Source organism: Castor canadensis, chromosome 11 (assembly GCF_047511655.1).
Source record: "Castor canadensis chromosome 11, mCasCan1.hap1v2, whole genome shotgun sequence".
Classification (NCBI taxonomy): Eukaryota; Metazoa; Chordata; class Mammalia; order Rodentia; family Castoridae; genus Castor; species Castor canadensis.
This window is the reverse complement of record NC_133396.1, coordinates 50,699,715-50,715,487: the sequence shown is the minus strand read 5'-3', so window position 1 is coordinate 50,715,487 and position 15,773 is coordinate 50,699,715. Positions and strand designations below refer to the sequence as shown.

The following is a 15,773-nucleotide window of genomic DNA, read 5'->3' as shown; positions in this document are numbered from 1 at the left end:
TCTGGGGGGTGCAGCAGACCCCAAGAATCCAGGGCCAGGGTCCCTTACCTGGGTCCCGTGGTCTGCTCCCCATCTGCATGCTTCCTAATGGGGGTCCTGCATGTGGCCCCAGAGCCTTCAGCCAGCAGAGAAGTTGTGGTGGGAGCGAGGCCCAGCCCACCACGCCAACCACCTGGGGCCCCATGCATATTTAATGACATCTATTATTCTTGTTTTGTCTCTGGAAAGGCATGAGCAGCTGACAGGGGAGCAGGAAACAGCCTGGAGAGCCAGGCTGTGGGCCTGCTCCACATGCCAGCCTGGCTGTGGCCCCAGAGCAGCACAGAACCCATGCCATCTACCCCAAAAGCACCCTACTCCCAGGAAACCTTCCCTGGCCTCTGTGCCCATAGCTGCACTTTTATTGTCTCTCATGGACAACAGGCACAAACCTTGGCCTGCAGTAGGCAATCCCACCTGGACCTGAGCCTCAGGAAATGAATGTACTTGGCCACCCTGCACTCTGAAGAGCCTCTCTGCTCCCATCACAAGGGTCTCCTGGGATTATCACCCACCCGAGCAGCTGGCATTGGGAGGGGCATGTCAGGCACCTGCAGCCCCTGGCCCACCTTCCTGAGCCTGTCCTGTGTCAGGTAAGACCCCCACCTCCTCCTTGCCACCCAGACTTGGGTCTACCCCGACAGCCCAAGTTATACTCACTCCCCAAGGCCAGATTCATTGCTGATCCCACCTCCTATCCGATCAAGCAATACTCCAGCAAGTTTATAAAAAGTTCCCTTGGTCCATCAGGAATTACTTTCCATCCTTTATTTCAGAAAGGAGAGCAAAGATCAGGGGGCTTAGAGAGGAAACAGAGCCCATACTCAAGACACCCCTGCCTGGTGGGCAGGTCCAAGGTCCTGGTTTGTGTGGGGCAGGTGGTGCCCTGAGAGGGGCCAAAATGGGGAGGCACTTTCGGACATTCAGGCTGTTATCTGGTTTCCACCATAGGCAGCCGGTGTGGGAGGACCTGCAGGGTTTTGTCATGGGCCCTCCTCCCTCTAGCATCAGAGAAGCTGGAAGGCCGAGGGAATAAGGTGCCCTGACAGTAGCCAGAGCCTTAGGGACCCAGGCAGGCCTGGCTCCCCATCCTGAGTCTGCTATCAGTCTTAGGCTGTGGTTGGGAGTTGGTAGGTAACTTGCTCCCTCAGTGTTCAAAAGGGTCTAGGGGAAGGACAAGGATGTAGGCTCCCACCTAGGAACCCTATCAGAGGGATCAGGCTCATGGCATATGTCCCAACAGAGCTAAAGACCCCAACCTCACCCCTCAGCCCCAACAATGCCTACTGAAGAAGCTTCTGGAGACAGCAGACTCAAAGGCCTCCTCCTGGGTGTGTATTTGTTTTTCCTGTTTGGGTTTAGTGTCCCAGTGGGTCCAACTCCCCAGGAGACAGGCAAGGCTAGTGGATGGAAGGGCAGGAGCTGGCAGGTGGGAGGAGCCACTACTTCTTCACAATCTGGATGACGTCCTCATGCTCCATGGTGTGGGTCAGGCCCACCCGCTGTGGGCTGTACTTGGTGCTGGTGCCCTGGACAAGGGTGAGGGCAGATGGTACATCAGCCCCTGGACTGGCTGAGGCTGGAGAAGGCAGGCTAGGGATATGTTGGGAATCAATGCCAGCAAAGAGGGGGTCTAGCATTACAAAATCCTATGGGTCCAGACAGCACGCTATCCCATGATCTGAGGTGGGGAGGCCTATTTCTAGAGTGTGTCACACACACACCCAGGACAGACAGACATGAGGGTCCCCACACAGAAAGACAGAAATGCTGCACTTAGGTGTGAGAATGCTTTGTTTTCTGAACCTAGCCCAGGGGCTGCTGGGCCTAGGCTCCCAAAACCATCCCCAGCCCAAACTCACCCACACCAGGGCGTACTTGAACTGGCTGGCAAGCGACCGGTGGATGCGGTGGCACTAGGGACAGGAGAGTCAGACAGGAAAATGAAGCCTTGCACAATCCAGCCCAAGTCTGCTCGCATACCCAAAGCCCAGGGCTCCAACCAACAAGTAGCCAGCCGTTCCACAGCTGGTACTCTGATAGCTCAGGCCACGAGTCAAGGAATGCCACATGCCTCATTCACATGTGGCCTCCTATTCTCAGCTACAAGTGGTTCTGACATTCCCACTTCCAAGTCTGCCAAGAGCTGTGGCCCCACCCCCAGTCAGGAACGCTCCTTACAATTAGGCAATTGTGCCCTCTGCCCACCTTGCCTGAACAATCTACAAACAGATGCTCCTTCCGAATGTACAACAGGGTGGCTTTTCAGGACATCTTCCATGGCTTGGAGTCACAACTGTTTGGTTACTGTCTCTCACACTTCCCTGGCTCCAACTGTGACCTACAGATCCCTGCACATCACAGCCTACCCCTCATCCCCATACTACATTCCTCAGAGCTCCTAGGTCATAGGAATCCCAGCACAGCCAGGAAGGTGGAAGGAGACCTGGAGAGAGCGGCCAGAAATTGCCCCAGAATGTGGACCCCCAGTTGCCATGGTGATGACAGCATAGTGGAGGTGGAAGGGAGTAGACTATGCAATATTGCTTCTCTTCCCATTGGAGGTGGCAACTCTGAACCCTAGCTAGCTCTGCCACCAGGCGGGAGGGCAGAAATGAGGCCAAGAGTCTCAGCTTCAACCCACTACAGAAACTCAACCAACAACAAACACCAAGGATGGCAGCTCTCCTGGACCAATCATTGGAATGACCAATGGCACAGCCCCCAGGGTCCTACAGCATTGGCACCTACCCACTGCCAGGCACTGAGCTGGGGTGAGCTCTCATTCAGCCTGACCTTAACCACCCAAGGAGGCCAGAAGCATCACCCCATTCCTCATCCCCTTAAAGGAGAGGGGCAGAAGTCACACATGCGACTAGGAAGAGATTGTGTGGCCTTGACCCTGGCCCATCTTATCTAACTCTGCCTCCTACCATGGTTGGGCAGAACAGAGCTCACAGGGCTCTTAGAGCCCCAGCCCCTTGTCTGGACAGGTCTCAACTTACCACATGCTCCACAGAGGCCCCTTTCCGGAGAATGATAGCATCTGTGAAGTCTGGCCTCTCTGAGGAGAGAGATGTGAGACGCATCAGTCAGTTCTGGCTTGTGCTGATTTGAGATTCCTTTCCAAAGGGTAAGAAAGCACTGGCCGCAGAGGCTCTTGTGGTCTCCCAAGCCCTGACCTAACCTTGCCCCTTCCTATCCAGTACAACTGTTTGGTGCCTTCTACAACCTTGACCTTATCACAGAAAATCAACCAATCAAAGTTGAGGATTCACATGCCTGTCACGCTGTCAGCCATATAGCACCTACAGTGACAAGCTACTTGTTGGAGCATCTGGACTGGAAGGGCAGAAAATGGCTGCTGGAGTCTAGATAGGAAAAGCTGTAGCTCTCTCCTTGCTGACAAGGCCAGGGTTGATGCAAACTTCCCAGAACTGGGACATTGGGTCCCAGGGGCATGAGAGTGTGTGTGTACAATGGGGACAAGGGAAAGTACCTCAAGCTCCTGATGTAGGATCTGCCACTGTGGAGGAAGGTTAAGAGGGCAGGATCTGCTGTGGTCACTGGGGACCATGAGGCAGCGAGACCAGCAGCCCCAGAGCTCAACATTCTCTGCCATATGGTCTCAGGCCAAGATCCCCACCAGCCTGGGGTAGAGGGCAGTGCCCTGCTCTGACAGACAAGCTGGGTCAGGGCTGGCAGGCCTTGGGGGAAGGAGAGGTTCAGCCACTTCTTGAGAAGAGCACACCCAACTCACGTCCTCTCTTTTTGGTGTAGATACAGGTCAGGGCCAAGTACTCCCATAGCATCTCCAGCAGGTAGTCAAGGTTCAGCTTCATGCCACAGCTGCAAGGAGGGACATACCAGTCAGGTAGGGCCCCAGGGCTCATAGACCATGGTCTCGACTTCTCACCATTGGAGAGGGCAAACTCCCCTGGCCAGGTGCAGGCACCACGGGGAATCAAGCCCGTTATGGTAATGGCAGTTGATCCTTCGGCTGCCAGTGCCTCCCTCCATTCACCCACGATGGTCATGCCCAATAGCTCAGTATCTTCCTGGGAACCAGCACAGATGTGCTCTATATGGGCCCACGGCATCTGTGATTGACACAGCCTGTTTTGGAGAGACTGGCTAGGCTGTGAAAGGATTGTGGGCAGAGGCTGGGAACTCTGATGCCAAGCTCACCCCTCTCAGAGTGGAAAGGGGCTGCCCACAAGGATTTCAGCACACATATTGAAGATCCCAGGTTTGGGGAGCAGCCAGGCCTGGGTGGACTGACTTGACTACAACAGTGTGACCCTGAGAACTGTGGTGAGCACAAGCAGGCAAAGGTATCCCACTCCCTCACACCCTGAGGATAAGCGTGTTCTAGATAGCCTGAGGGGACTGCGATACAGCAGGAGGGAGGGGAGAATGGTCACACTACAGGAGGGATGCTGCACTTTGCAGTGGCTACATTGCATTTGCACGGGGGCAACAGTCCCTGCCCATCATTTGCACTGGCCACCCCCACGTGGCCTTTAGCATCTTGCTTCCACAAGCCATGCCTCACTGGGAAGCCAGAGCACCTGGTTTGAGCCAGGAACCCAGAAAAACAGAGGACTCAGTCCATCCTCAAAGAGAAACCCTGCAGGGCAAGGCAATGAGTAACAGCCATCAGCCAGAGCAAAGGTGACATGAGTGGCAACCTGAGGATCCATCCAGCAAAGGGCAGGCAACAGTGGCCAGGGGTGGACGGCATCCATATGAGCTGTGGTCAGAGAGAAGCCACACCTTCCAGGGAACCAGCAGAGACTATGATACTCAGGACTTTCTGGGGCCTGTGGTTCATTAAGTAAGCTAAGAAGCCTCTGAACTATTCAGTCTTGGGGTTGAAATCCCATTTTCCTGACCAAAGCCCACCAGAAATCAGGACAGCCAGCAGCCTCAGCAGCTGCTGGGAGGCCTTTCCTACAGAGTTCCTGGGCCTCATGAGTTCACAAGCAGCTGGAGGTACCTGGTACTCCCCGAGGTGGAGGTGGTGGGAGGCCTGTACCCTGGGGTAACACAGAGAAAGCAGAGCGCAAGATGTTTGTGCCTCACCTGATGACCACACTGTTGGGTTTTCGGGCCAGGCGGTCAACTTCTTCCATAGAGATCTGGTCAATTTTGTTATACACCTGAGATTGAACAGGAGGAGGTGGGTGGTGGGGAATGAAAAGAGCAGAGCAGTCCAGGATGAGATCTCACACCCTGCCTGGGGGGTCCTCCTTGCTCACTGCTTCAAGGCTGGGGAACGCAGAAGGGACTTGGGAATAGCCAGTTCCCCCAGAAGTAACCCCAGGGTTGCAACCCTGGTTTCAAGCTCTCCATGTCTGTAAGGGAGGGATGGGGGAGCCTCAGCTGAAGTTGAAGCAGCCACAAGCGGTCATCTAGGTCATTGGTGCTCATCATATGCATTCAAAGGAAAGGTCACGTGGCCTGGGCCAGGGCACCCCAAGTGCTGTGCCACTTACATACAGGCAGGGCATGTACACCCGGTTGCCCACGATCACATCAATGAACTCATCTGGGGAGCAGTCATCTCGGAAGAGCACTTCTGCATTGAAGATCTCTGAGGGACTCAGATTAAGGGCAATCTGTGTGCTAGTATCCATGTGCTCCTCAGTGGACAGTGAAGCAGGAAAGACACTAGCAAGAAGGGCCTTGGTCATGATCTGCTTGTGAGGTTTTACAAGATTTTAAAGCTTGAGGAGTCCTCTCATTTTTGCCCCCAAACTGTAATATATAAAGGTTTCAATCAACAAATAATTTAAATCTTCACTGTCTGGCAGGGAAAAAATGTACTTCTAGAACCCCCAAAGCACTTCACGGAACCCCAAATTACAGTTTAGGAGCATCATGTGGATGGTGTGATGCAGCCTGTGCCACCCACCCTCAGGGGCTGTCCAGCCTTGTCAGGATTGACTCAACAGGTCTCTCCATGAAAGCTCCACTCTTCTGAGGCCCTGGCCTCTCCTCTATTCCCATTAACAGGTGTACACACAGCTCCTGCTTCTTTCAGAGGCTTCTGCAGGCCAGGGACCTCCAGTCCTCAGTTCCCATGACATCTTGCTGCATGTCACCTGGCCACTAGAGCATCCAGAACAAACTGAGGGAGCCAGGAACCCACTGTCAAGTGTGTGGCTTGCACTTCAGCCCCAGCACGCTGGTATAGCCATGCTTGAGCTTTCCTAAGACTTCTCAATGGCTCAGGGTGGCTGGGGGTGACAGTTATCCCCAGGTGGCCTGCTGTCCTAGGTGCCCACCCTTCTCTGGAAGGATACTGTATTCATGCAGGATGAGCTGCACCAGCTTCTCTGAGCACTGCGTCAGCGTGACCGTTGAGTTAAAGGAGATGCCACCACCTTTCTTGGGCTAAAGCAGAAGAAGGCAGGAGAGAGCTGCCGATGAAGGGGTAGCAGAGACAGTGGTGCGGCCTCCCCAAAGGCCACGCAATACCAAGCCAACACTTAGAGTGGGGGTTGGGAGAAGATAGGGTCGTACCTTAAAGTAGATGTTGGGCTTGTGCTTGTTGAGGCGGATGCCCACAGACTCCAGCTCCTTCTCTAGCAGAGACCTAGGAAAATCCCACGATCCCTCAGTGGCTGGCCCCTTAGCTGGCTGTGTGGTCTGTGTGTGAGTCCAGCAGCTCCTGCCTACCCAGAGACCAACTCCTTCCTCTGGTCCCTTCCCTAGCAACCCAACAGCCCGAAGCTGCAGTGCAGCCTCTAGCCCTCTGCTACGACCAAAGTAAGAATGGACCAAGCTTACAGTCCATTCTTACTGTCATGCTGGTTTACAGTCAGCATGCACAGGAAAGTGGCATAAGGTCCCAAGGGTGCCTGGGTGAAGGTGCTGTCCCTGGCTGCAGGAGGTCGCTGCTACAGAGGCAGGCTGTTGTATCCCCTAAATGGCAGGGTGTGGAGAGGACCAATGCTTCTGCTGCATGGGGCTGGGCTTCTGGCAGGTTCTGAGCAGTGTCCAGAGCACACAGACCTCTGTGGGCAGAAGCTAGCCATGCCTCTGTCCCCTAGCCTGAAATGCCTCTGTGGCTGGCTAGACACAGCCTGGAGGGGAGCATGTCCCAGGTCGGGTGGTGCTGGGTTAGCCACAGTCAGTCCTGCTAGGATTCTCACATGTAACAGGGTTGGACACACACAGAATGTCCACCATGAGCTCAGAGAAACAGAGGCCCTCCCCAGACACATAAGCCTGCCCCCCTGCCCCACTGCGCGGACCTCTGCACCTCTCCCTTGGTGGCATCCAACATCATGATGACGACGTCCGCTGTGCGTGCCACAGCAATCACCTGTCGGCCTCGGCCTTTCCCTGGATGAGCAGAAGGGAGGTGGTTACACCTTGATAAGGCACAGCCACATAGGCAGGATCTGTGTGGTTTCAACCCAGCCTGTGACCTCCTGGACTTCCGTCCTTTACAGATACACCATGGTCTCCACTAAATGCCACCCTCATTCTGTGACTTCCTTTGCATTCTTCCTTAATCCACAAGCTATTTTACTTATGGAAACTGGTTTTATTTTATTTTTTTGAGACAGTATCTCACTATGTAGTCCAGGCTGGCCTCAAACTCATGATACTCCTGCCTCAGCCTCCCAAGTGTTAGGATTGCAGTATATTCCTCCACACCTGGCTAAGACTGGTTATAGAAGTTACCAACTTAAGTGGAGTGACAGGATAACAGTGGTCATCTTCCCTGCCCCTATCTTGCAGCAGGCTCAGGCTAGATGCATCATGAACATTTCCTTATGTAATCCTCAACATTGCTGTGAATTCAGTGTTACCCTGCCCATTTCACAGATAAGGAGACTGAGGCTTGGCTTAGAGACATTCACTGGCCGAAGATCACAAAGCTAGTGTGGTATCAGGATGAACTTGAGTTCTGTTATAGATTGATCTCCACGACAGCCACACCCAGCTTTAATGCTCAGTGACAGGGCTCTGTCCTGGCTCCCACCCACCCATCCTGCTCCCACCTTGTGCTGCGCCTTCAATGATTCCAGGAAGGTCCAGGAGCTGGATGTTGGCACCTTTGTACTGGGAAGCAGAAGACAAGGGTGAGACAAGGCAAGGCCAGGCCCACCTCTCACTGACGTGAATAGTCCCTCACAAATAAAATTGCTTCACCACAAGATCACAGAAACTGCTGTCCAAGGCAAGCATGGTTTGAGGCATTAAGGCTTTACAGGGGACAGAAGGACCAGCCAACCAGCAGTTAGGGACCAGAGCTGAAATTGTGGGAAGCAGAGCACAAGAGAGCAGCAAGCAAAGCTGCTGTGCGCTGGTTCAATTTTCTGGAACAGTCAGGAATCCAGGCCAGAAGGTACCTCTCAGGTCTCCAGAAGTCCAGTGGTTCGGGACAAAGCATCTCCTCCCCCAACAGGGACACCCACCCTCAAACTCTCAGACATACACGATCTGCACAAGTGCAAACAACAGCAACCCTTTCCCCTTCTGGGGCCCAGCATACCCCACTTACTTCAATGACTCCAGGGATGCACGTCAGGGTGGTGAACTCGTAGGATGCAGCTTCACTGGCCGTGGAAGTCATCAGACTTAAGAAGGTGGACTAGGAGGAAAAGACGGCCACTGCACTGAGGAGTCTTGTCCCAGCCTCCTGGGAGAGTCCCCAAAGGGTTAGGGGCAACAGGAAGAGTCTTCCTCACCCTTGACCTGGGAACTTGGTATGAGGAGAACAGGTACTCAAGCCAGAAGCTTCCTCTGGCTCTGTGAGGATGGATTAGTACCAGGGCACATGTTCCTTGGAGGCCTTGGGCCTGTGTCAGGTGAACACAGGGGACCTGGTTTCTAAGGGGCTCCCCACATGAACCGGGAACCCTTCCCTGGCCCCACAACCTGCCCCTCAAAGCCCTCCTACCTACACAGTATTTGTTAAACCAGGACTTGGGAGTTCACTGCTGTCCAGGGTGGGGTAAAGAGAGGTATGTATGGATAGAGAACAGTCCCAAGAGCAATGGCTGCCTGGACAACCAAAAATACTTTGGGAGCCCAATCTTGGGGATACCCCTACATGTCTGACCTGTGGGTAGGAGGTCTGAGCAGGGCAGGTAGGATCTGCCACACAGCCCAGACTCAGAGGGCATGGCCCTTGGGTAACATAGTAGCTTCTATCAAACATATCACATCAACTACACAGGCAGAGGGTGAAACAAAACAAAACACTGCCCAGCTTGTGTGCTGCCCAGCCTACACCAAGCACTCAGGAAATGTCACTTCTCCCTCTCCCTCTGCCTGGCCCAGAGCAAAGGATTCCACTCATTTAGTGAATGGACTCAGAAGGTGCCTCTCCCTCCTCATCTCACCCCTGCTACAAGTCCCTGTGGGCTCCTATGGTCAGCATTTGAGCAGCCTCCTCATTGCCTCCATGTGTCCACCCTGTCCTGCTCTGGCTATTATTGGCACAGCAGCCAGTGATTCTGCTAAAAAGTAAGTCAGGGCCCAGATCGTGGTCTCTTAACACCATTCTCCAAAAAAGGAAGCAGGGCTCCTTGGAAAAATGGTGAATCCCAGACTGGGGCAGAGACTAGATGAGCCTTAGGCACCTTGTGTCAGAAAGTAAGGAGATACTGGAAAAACACAATGATGGTGCACATCAAAGAAGCTAAGTGAAACAGCCTCAAAGCTGGAATAATATGAGCAACAACAGAACATGGTATGGGCCTAGACCCCACAGTCCAAAACAAATACCCATTGAGTCCATACTGATCAATTAATGATGGAATAAAACAAATGTAGGGTGGGGAGTGGGACTCAGAGATATAGTATGTACTTAGCATGGGCAAGGCCCTGGGTTTGATCCCCAGCACCCAAAACAAACAAAACCCCTCAAAAAATGGGAAAGAAGAGACAACTCTCCCAGGCAAGAGAATTTCACATATAACTTATTTAGATCTCCCTCTGGCAGTGAAGTTAGGACCCAGACCACTTAAGTATAGGCTGTGCATGGTGACTTCCCTCAAAGGTATATTAAGGAAGGGGAGGAAAACTGAGCAACTGTGCAGTGAAGAAACCTGACACACACCACCCAGGCCAGGTGGTCAAGTCAACATCAATGGTAAGGCATGTGGACAGTGTACACAATGTGATAAAATGGCACTTGGCCTCTGTGGGCTTCATCCCTAAACCAGAACCTCAGCATAACCACAAGAAAAACAAGTGCCCCCAAGTGAGGGACTTTCTACAAATACTGGACTGGCCCTTCTCAAAAGTGTCAAGGTCACCAATTTAGGCATGTCAGGCTGGGGGTGTAGTTCAGTGGCATTTGTGAGGCCCTGCATTCCATCCCTAACACCACAAAAACAAACAAAAAATCAAGGGACATCTGAGAAATTGCCTAGAACTAGGGGGACACAACAATTGAATGTGATGTGACTTGGGGACAGCAGGGAGAAATTAAGTAGGGGCTTGGATTGGTGACAACAGCTACACATTGACTCCAAGAGCTATTCTCTAGCAAGATGTTAACGACAGGGAAACTGGGTGTGGGGTCTATGGATCCAACATTATTCTATACTTAAATACTTATTTAAAAAGTCAGTCAGATCATGTATCTTTTCGGTTTAGAACCCTACAATGGTGCTTAATCTTACTCCCCACAGAAAACATAATCAATATGGATTTTACACTAAACTGAGCAACTCTCAGAAGAAACCTTCTAGAAAACTCTGCAGCTGTTCCCACATTGCTCTTCACTCCAGGCCAAAGTACTTTCAACAGCTCTGAAACCCTCATCCTCTGACTCATCTCCTCTCAGACCCAGCTGCCCTACCCCACCTCCCACTTACACAGTTCCCCACAAACAGCCTCTGTGCTCACTGTTCTTCAACCTGGGATGTTCTCCACCTGGTGCTCTGCAAGCTCTTTTACTTCCTTTGGGCCTCTGCTCAAATAGAGAAGTTTCCCTGGCTCCAGCACACCTCAGGGTCAGGACCTCTGCCCTCACTGGGTGGCCCTAGTTCACCACTAGATACACCCCATCTGTGTCTGCCTCCTGTCCTTTCTGCCAGAGAATGGGAGTCTAGGGCAGGCAGGGATGGGACAGAACTCTCATTCCCTACTGCATCTCCAGCACCTGGCACAGTGCCTGGCACAAAGCACACACTCAATAAACATCTGTGCTGATTGCTAAGTTGGGAGGCCGAGTGCAGCTATTCCAGCTAGTGAGAGGGAAGAGCATTCTTCAGATTAGGGTGACAGAGGGGTGAGACCTGGTCATGGGGGGGTGGTCCCTGAGGCTACACAGAAAGGCAACGAAGAAGACTATTTGTTTATAATAGCTTCCTGCCTTCCTTCCCAGGACCCACACTGACCATCACTGACCTTACCCACAGAGGGAAAGCCAATCAGTGCTACACGGGCATCACCAGACTTCATGACATCAAAGCCCTCTCCTTTGGATGAGGCTGATTTGGATGGTTCCAGGAGCTGGGCCCGGTACTTGGCGAGTTTTGCTTTCAGGAGGCCCAGGTGATACTCAGTAGCTAAAGGATGTAAAGCAAAGCAAAATAAGTGTCCAAAGTCTCCACCTGGTGGGTCAGATAGGGCAGTGCTGACTGGGAACATCAGAACCAGATGGCAACCACTGCAACATCATCAGGAAAGAAACCCACCTCCCCTTCACCCCACCCCCACCTAAAAGGCCCCATGGCGTCTCACTTCATTTAGAGTAAGATCTGTCTCCTTGGGACCTCACCACCCTTGTCCATGGTTCTCAGCAGGGCCAGCAGCACTTCTGGTCCTGGGGACAGCCTGGAACCTGCAGGGGATGTTTCCCATTCACTCTGATGGCAAAATCCTCAAAAGCACCTGTCCAGCAGGGGCCAGGGAGGCCAGCTGCCCTTTAGAGTGTGGGTCAGTCCACACAGCCAGGAATTTCCCAGGCTCCACATGACTTGCCACATCCCAAAGACATCAAAAGACAAAATCTGGGTCAGGCTCTCTTGGGCCTAGAACCTGCCTCTACTTCCACAGAAAACAGAGCCATTTTCTGCACTGTTAACACACCCTGAATTCCAGAAGTGCAACTACCACGTACAGGAAGGGGAGGCTGCAGCTCGCTTTGTGTGGACCTTCACTGTTCTGAAATGCTCTGCTGCCACAGCAATACTTTGGTGGGATACCTAAGTGGCCACACAACTTACCTGCACAGGTCTGCATTGTGGTTGTCACCTGGCCAAGATCCTACCTAGAGGTGTATGCATCTCTCTGATTGCTTATGACCCTGTAGCCTGACAGCCCCAGCATTCATAGTGAAATAAATACTGTTTTCATTATAAATGATTTGCCGAATCCTCCTCCTTTACATAACTATTTCAACTTCCGTGGGTATATGTATATTTTTTTTTGATGGGGGGAGGGAGGCAAGGTCGAGACAAAGTCTCAATATGTAATCCAGGCTGGCCTCAACCTCCCAAGGGCTGGGATTGCAGGCATGCACCGCAATGGAAATTTCCATTGTTATGATGGGCGCCAGTGGCTCATACCTGTAATTTTAGCTACTGAGGAGGCAGAGATCAGGAGGATCATGGTTGGAAGCCAGCCCTGGGCAAATAGTTCACAAGACCCTATCTCAAAAATACCTAACACAAAACAGGGCTGGTGAAGTGACTCAAATGGTACCTACCTAGCAAGTGCAAGTCCCTGAGTTCAAGCCCTAGTACCTCCAAAAAGAAACAAATTTCTATTGTTACAAAATCTTTGCAATAAAGAGGGCTGTGGTTGAGACTGAGACTAGGACCCCATGTGACCTGGCCCTCGGCTCCTTCTCCAGCCATCTACTGCTCTCCACTACATTCTAGACAGTGGCTTTCTTTTCTTCTCTGAACAAGCTGACCTCACTTCTGCCTCAAGACCTTTAATTCTGTCATTCCCTACATTTCAACCACTCCTTCCCCAGTACAGTTCCAAAGTCACTTCCTCAAAGAGGCCTCCCCTGCTCAGTCTATTATACAGAGGCTGAGCTCCTCAAAATCCCACCCTGCCATTACTGGCTATGTCACTTTGGAAAAGTTATTTAATCTTCTTATGCATCAGTTTATCTGCAAAACAGGGATGTTGGCAGCACCAGCAGCACCAACAGAATTTGGCTATTGTTATTATCTACAGCCAGTCCCACCCCTGCCTAGATCCCTGCTTCAAGCCTCTGTTTAGGTCTTCACAGTTCTCGTCACTGTTTGAAACTATCTTGTTTCAATAGGTAGGAACTGGGGTAGTTGTATCCCAAGCTTCCACACCCTGGTGCTCAGGACATGTTTGAGCAACTGAGTAAGTGAACGCATGGCAGTGAGAAAGGGTCAGAATTGGTTTAGCTGGAGGAGTGGCTCAAGCAGTAGATCACCTGCCTAGCAAGAATGAAGCCTTGAGTTCAAATCCCAGTAATGCCAAAAACAAAGAATGAGTTTAGCAGCTGGGTGCCTGTAATCCTAGCTACTTAGTAGGCAGAGAATCAAAAGAATCTCTGCCCTGGTCCCTAACCGCATAGCCCAGATCAGAAGAATCAGGTTCAAAGCCAATCTGGAGCAAACAGTTCACGAGACCCTATTTCAAAAAATACTTCACAAAAAAGGGCTGGTGGAGTGGCTCAAGGTGTAGACCCTGAATACCTAGTACCTCAAAAAAACAAAAAAACAAAAAAAACAAAAAAAACCAAACAAGAATGGGGTTAGCATCAGTTGGGTTCAATGGTCCTTCTTGTCATCTCAGCTCATAGAAATCTGAGTTTCTCTTAGGGAAAGGATTAGGCCTTAATCACCTTTACATCCCCCTCATCCACCACACACCAGTGACACCTCTAGCCGCCCCTAGACCTCACTGCTATTTTCTTTGTGCCTTACAGATGACACTCCACACAGCAGCCAGAGGGAATTTTTTTAAAACAGAAATCACACCACCAGTTTCTTCCCTGCTTAACACCCTCCACCAGCTCCCACTGCTCTGAGAACACAACCCAGCCTCTTTTTCCAAAGCCCTGAATGACTGGCCCCTCCTCCCATCAGTGCAGCCCAGTCCCAGACGTTTTTTTTTTTTTTTTTTTCAGTACTGGGGCTTGAACTCAGAGCCTACACCTTGAGCCACTCCACCAGTCCTGGTTTTTTGTGTTGGGTATTTTCAAGATAGGGTCTCTCGAACTATTTGCTCCAGCTGTGATCCTCCTGATTGCTGCCTCCTGAGTAACTAGGATTACAGGCATGAGCCACCAGCACCCAGCTCAGCCCCTTTTAATCCTTGAACATTTGGAGTTCATTCCTGCCTCAGGACCTTTCAACTAGTTGTTCCTTATGCTGGGAACAGTCTATCCCCAGATCTTTGCATGGCTGGTTGATTCTCTTGCAAGTCTCAGCTCAAATGCCCCACCTCACTCCACCTAAATAGGGTCAAACTGTGCTCTACAACCCTGCTGTGTCTTCATAGCATTTACTGCTGGCTGAAGTTATCTTGCTTACATGATGACTAGATGACAGGAAGGTCAGCTCTAGGAGGGCAGGGATGTGCCTGCTGTGCTTTCACCACAGTGCCTAGCATTAGTAAAGGCTCAGAAAAGGTGTAAAGAATGAAAGAATCATGGAGGTTCATGACTCCACAGCCTTCAGACCTAAATGGAGTCAGTGGGCAGACGGTGAGACCAGCCACCCCACATTTCTTGCTTCCTGCTCCTCCAAGCCAGCGCGCCACAGGACTGGCCAGTGCCATCTCCCATTACTCCACACCCCACTTCTCACTGTCCCAGAAATACAGCACGCTAACCAGGACTCTTTCATTGCCTTTACCTCAGCAGTGCCCCTTGCCTAGACACCCTTCCAACAATGGATGAGTCCTGCCACCTCCTGGTGTTGCCCTTCTCTCATCTTTCTCTCCTGAGCTTCTCCAGCCCTTCTGATTTGAAGTCCAGAGCTGATGCTTCCTTATGTGCTATCTGTGAATGCTCACCTCATGCCCAGTGCTTTGCAAATGCCATCTAATTATGAGCTAAGATAGACCAGAGAGTTTTCCCCATTTCCAGATTAGGGCATTGAGGCTCCAATGTTGTTTCATAACAAATACGGTTGAACTAGGGTTCTGAACACAATCCTTCCAGATTTCAGAGTCCTGATTCCCTCCACACCACTTCGCTGGCTGTCTACTGGGGTGAGGATGTTCCTGAAGAGTCATTTCTTGTCTTTCCCAGCACAAGAAGGGAGAGCACGACCTCCCCAGGCCCGGCCATTAGGAGATGCCCCTCTCTGGGTCAAATGCTTGCTCTGTGAACTGGAATTTCTCGACTTAGTCACCCGGTCCGGCACTGGTCTCTTGGGGGTATTGAGACCCGCGCCTGCCTGGCCCTGCCTAGTGCATGGTGAGGGGGCCTTGACACTTCCCTGTGGTCTCTGAGTCGGCTCCAGCTATACCGCTGGTGCTACTACCCCATTTTACAGACAGGAAAACTGAGGCTGGCCGAAAGGGAGGCCCTGCCAAGCCGGCCCTTACCCTTGTTCTTCTGCGTCCGAGCGATTTCCTTCTCGATCTCCGAAATCTTCTCCAATATCCCCATGGCTGCGGCAGGGACCGGCGCACCAACGGCGGCAGCGGGAATTCCGGTCCGACTGCGGAGACAGAGCCGCAAGCGCCCGGAAGCCCTCGGAAAACAGCGTCCTCGCTGGCGCTTGGTGTCCCTGGATTCAGAGTCCGGGCAGGCG

The 15,773-nt window shown here is 52.0% G+C and overlaps 1 protein-coding gene across 2 annotated transcripts; it reads right to left on the bottom strand.

The window, feature by feature from the left end:
* Positions 1-792: 792 nt before the first annotated feature.
* Positions 793-15,724, bottom strand: Drg2 (developmentally regulated GTP binding protein 2). 2 transcript variants are annotated; one of them, XM_020159572.2, is made up of 13 exons: positions 15,565-15,724; positions 11,422-11,582; positions 8,561-8,650; positions 8,058-8,118; positions 7,302-7,392; positions 6,568-6,640; positions 6,348-6,438; positions 5,538-5,635; positions 5,125-5,201; positions 3,800-3,888; positions 3,045-3,103; positions 1,902-1,955; positions 793-1,568 (listed from the first exon to the last, which is right to left on the bottom strand). In XM_020159572.2, the coding sequence occupies exons 1-13, from the start codon at positions 15,626-15,628 to the stop codon at positions 1,482-1,484; spliced, it is 1,095 nt and encodes a 364-aa protein (XP_020015161.1). In that variant the 5' UTR covers positions 15,629-15,724; the 3' UTR covers positions 793-1,481. The 2 variants fall into 2 exon arrangements, with proteins under 2 accessions (XP_020015161.1, XP_073902771.1); XM_074046670.1 differs by having other exon boundaries at positions 1,918-1,955.
* Between the last annotated feature and the right edge of the window lie 49 nt (positions 15,725-15,773).

Bases quoted from the DNA above. Each gene is read 5' to 3' on its own strand.
- Drg2 (XM_020159572.2), bottom strand. From the start codon at position 15,628: ATGGGGATATTGGAGAAGATTTCGGAGATCGAGAAGGAAATCGCTCGG. The intron at 6,641-7,301 runs GTCCGCGCAGTG...GGATTTTCCTAG, and splicing joins ACCAAGGGAGAGGTGCAGAG to GTCTCTGCTAGAGAAGGAGC. The intron at 5,636-6,347 runs GTATCCTTCCAG...TGAGTCCCTCAG, and splicing joins GCTCATCCTGCATGAATACA to AGATCTTCAATGCAGAAGTG.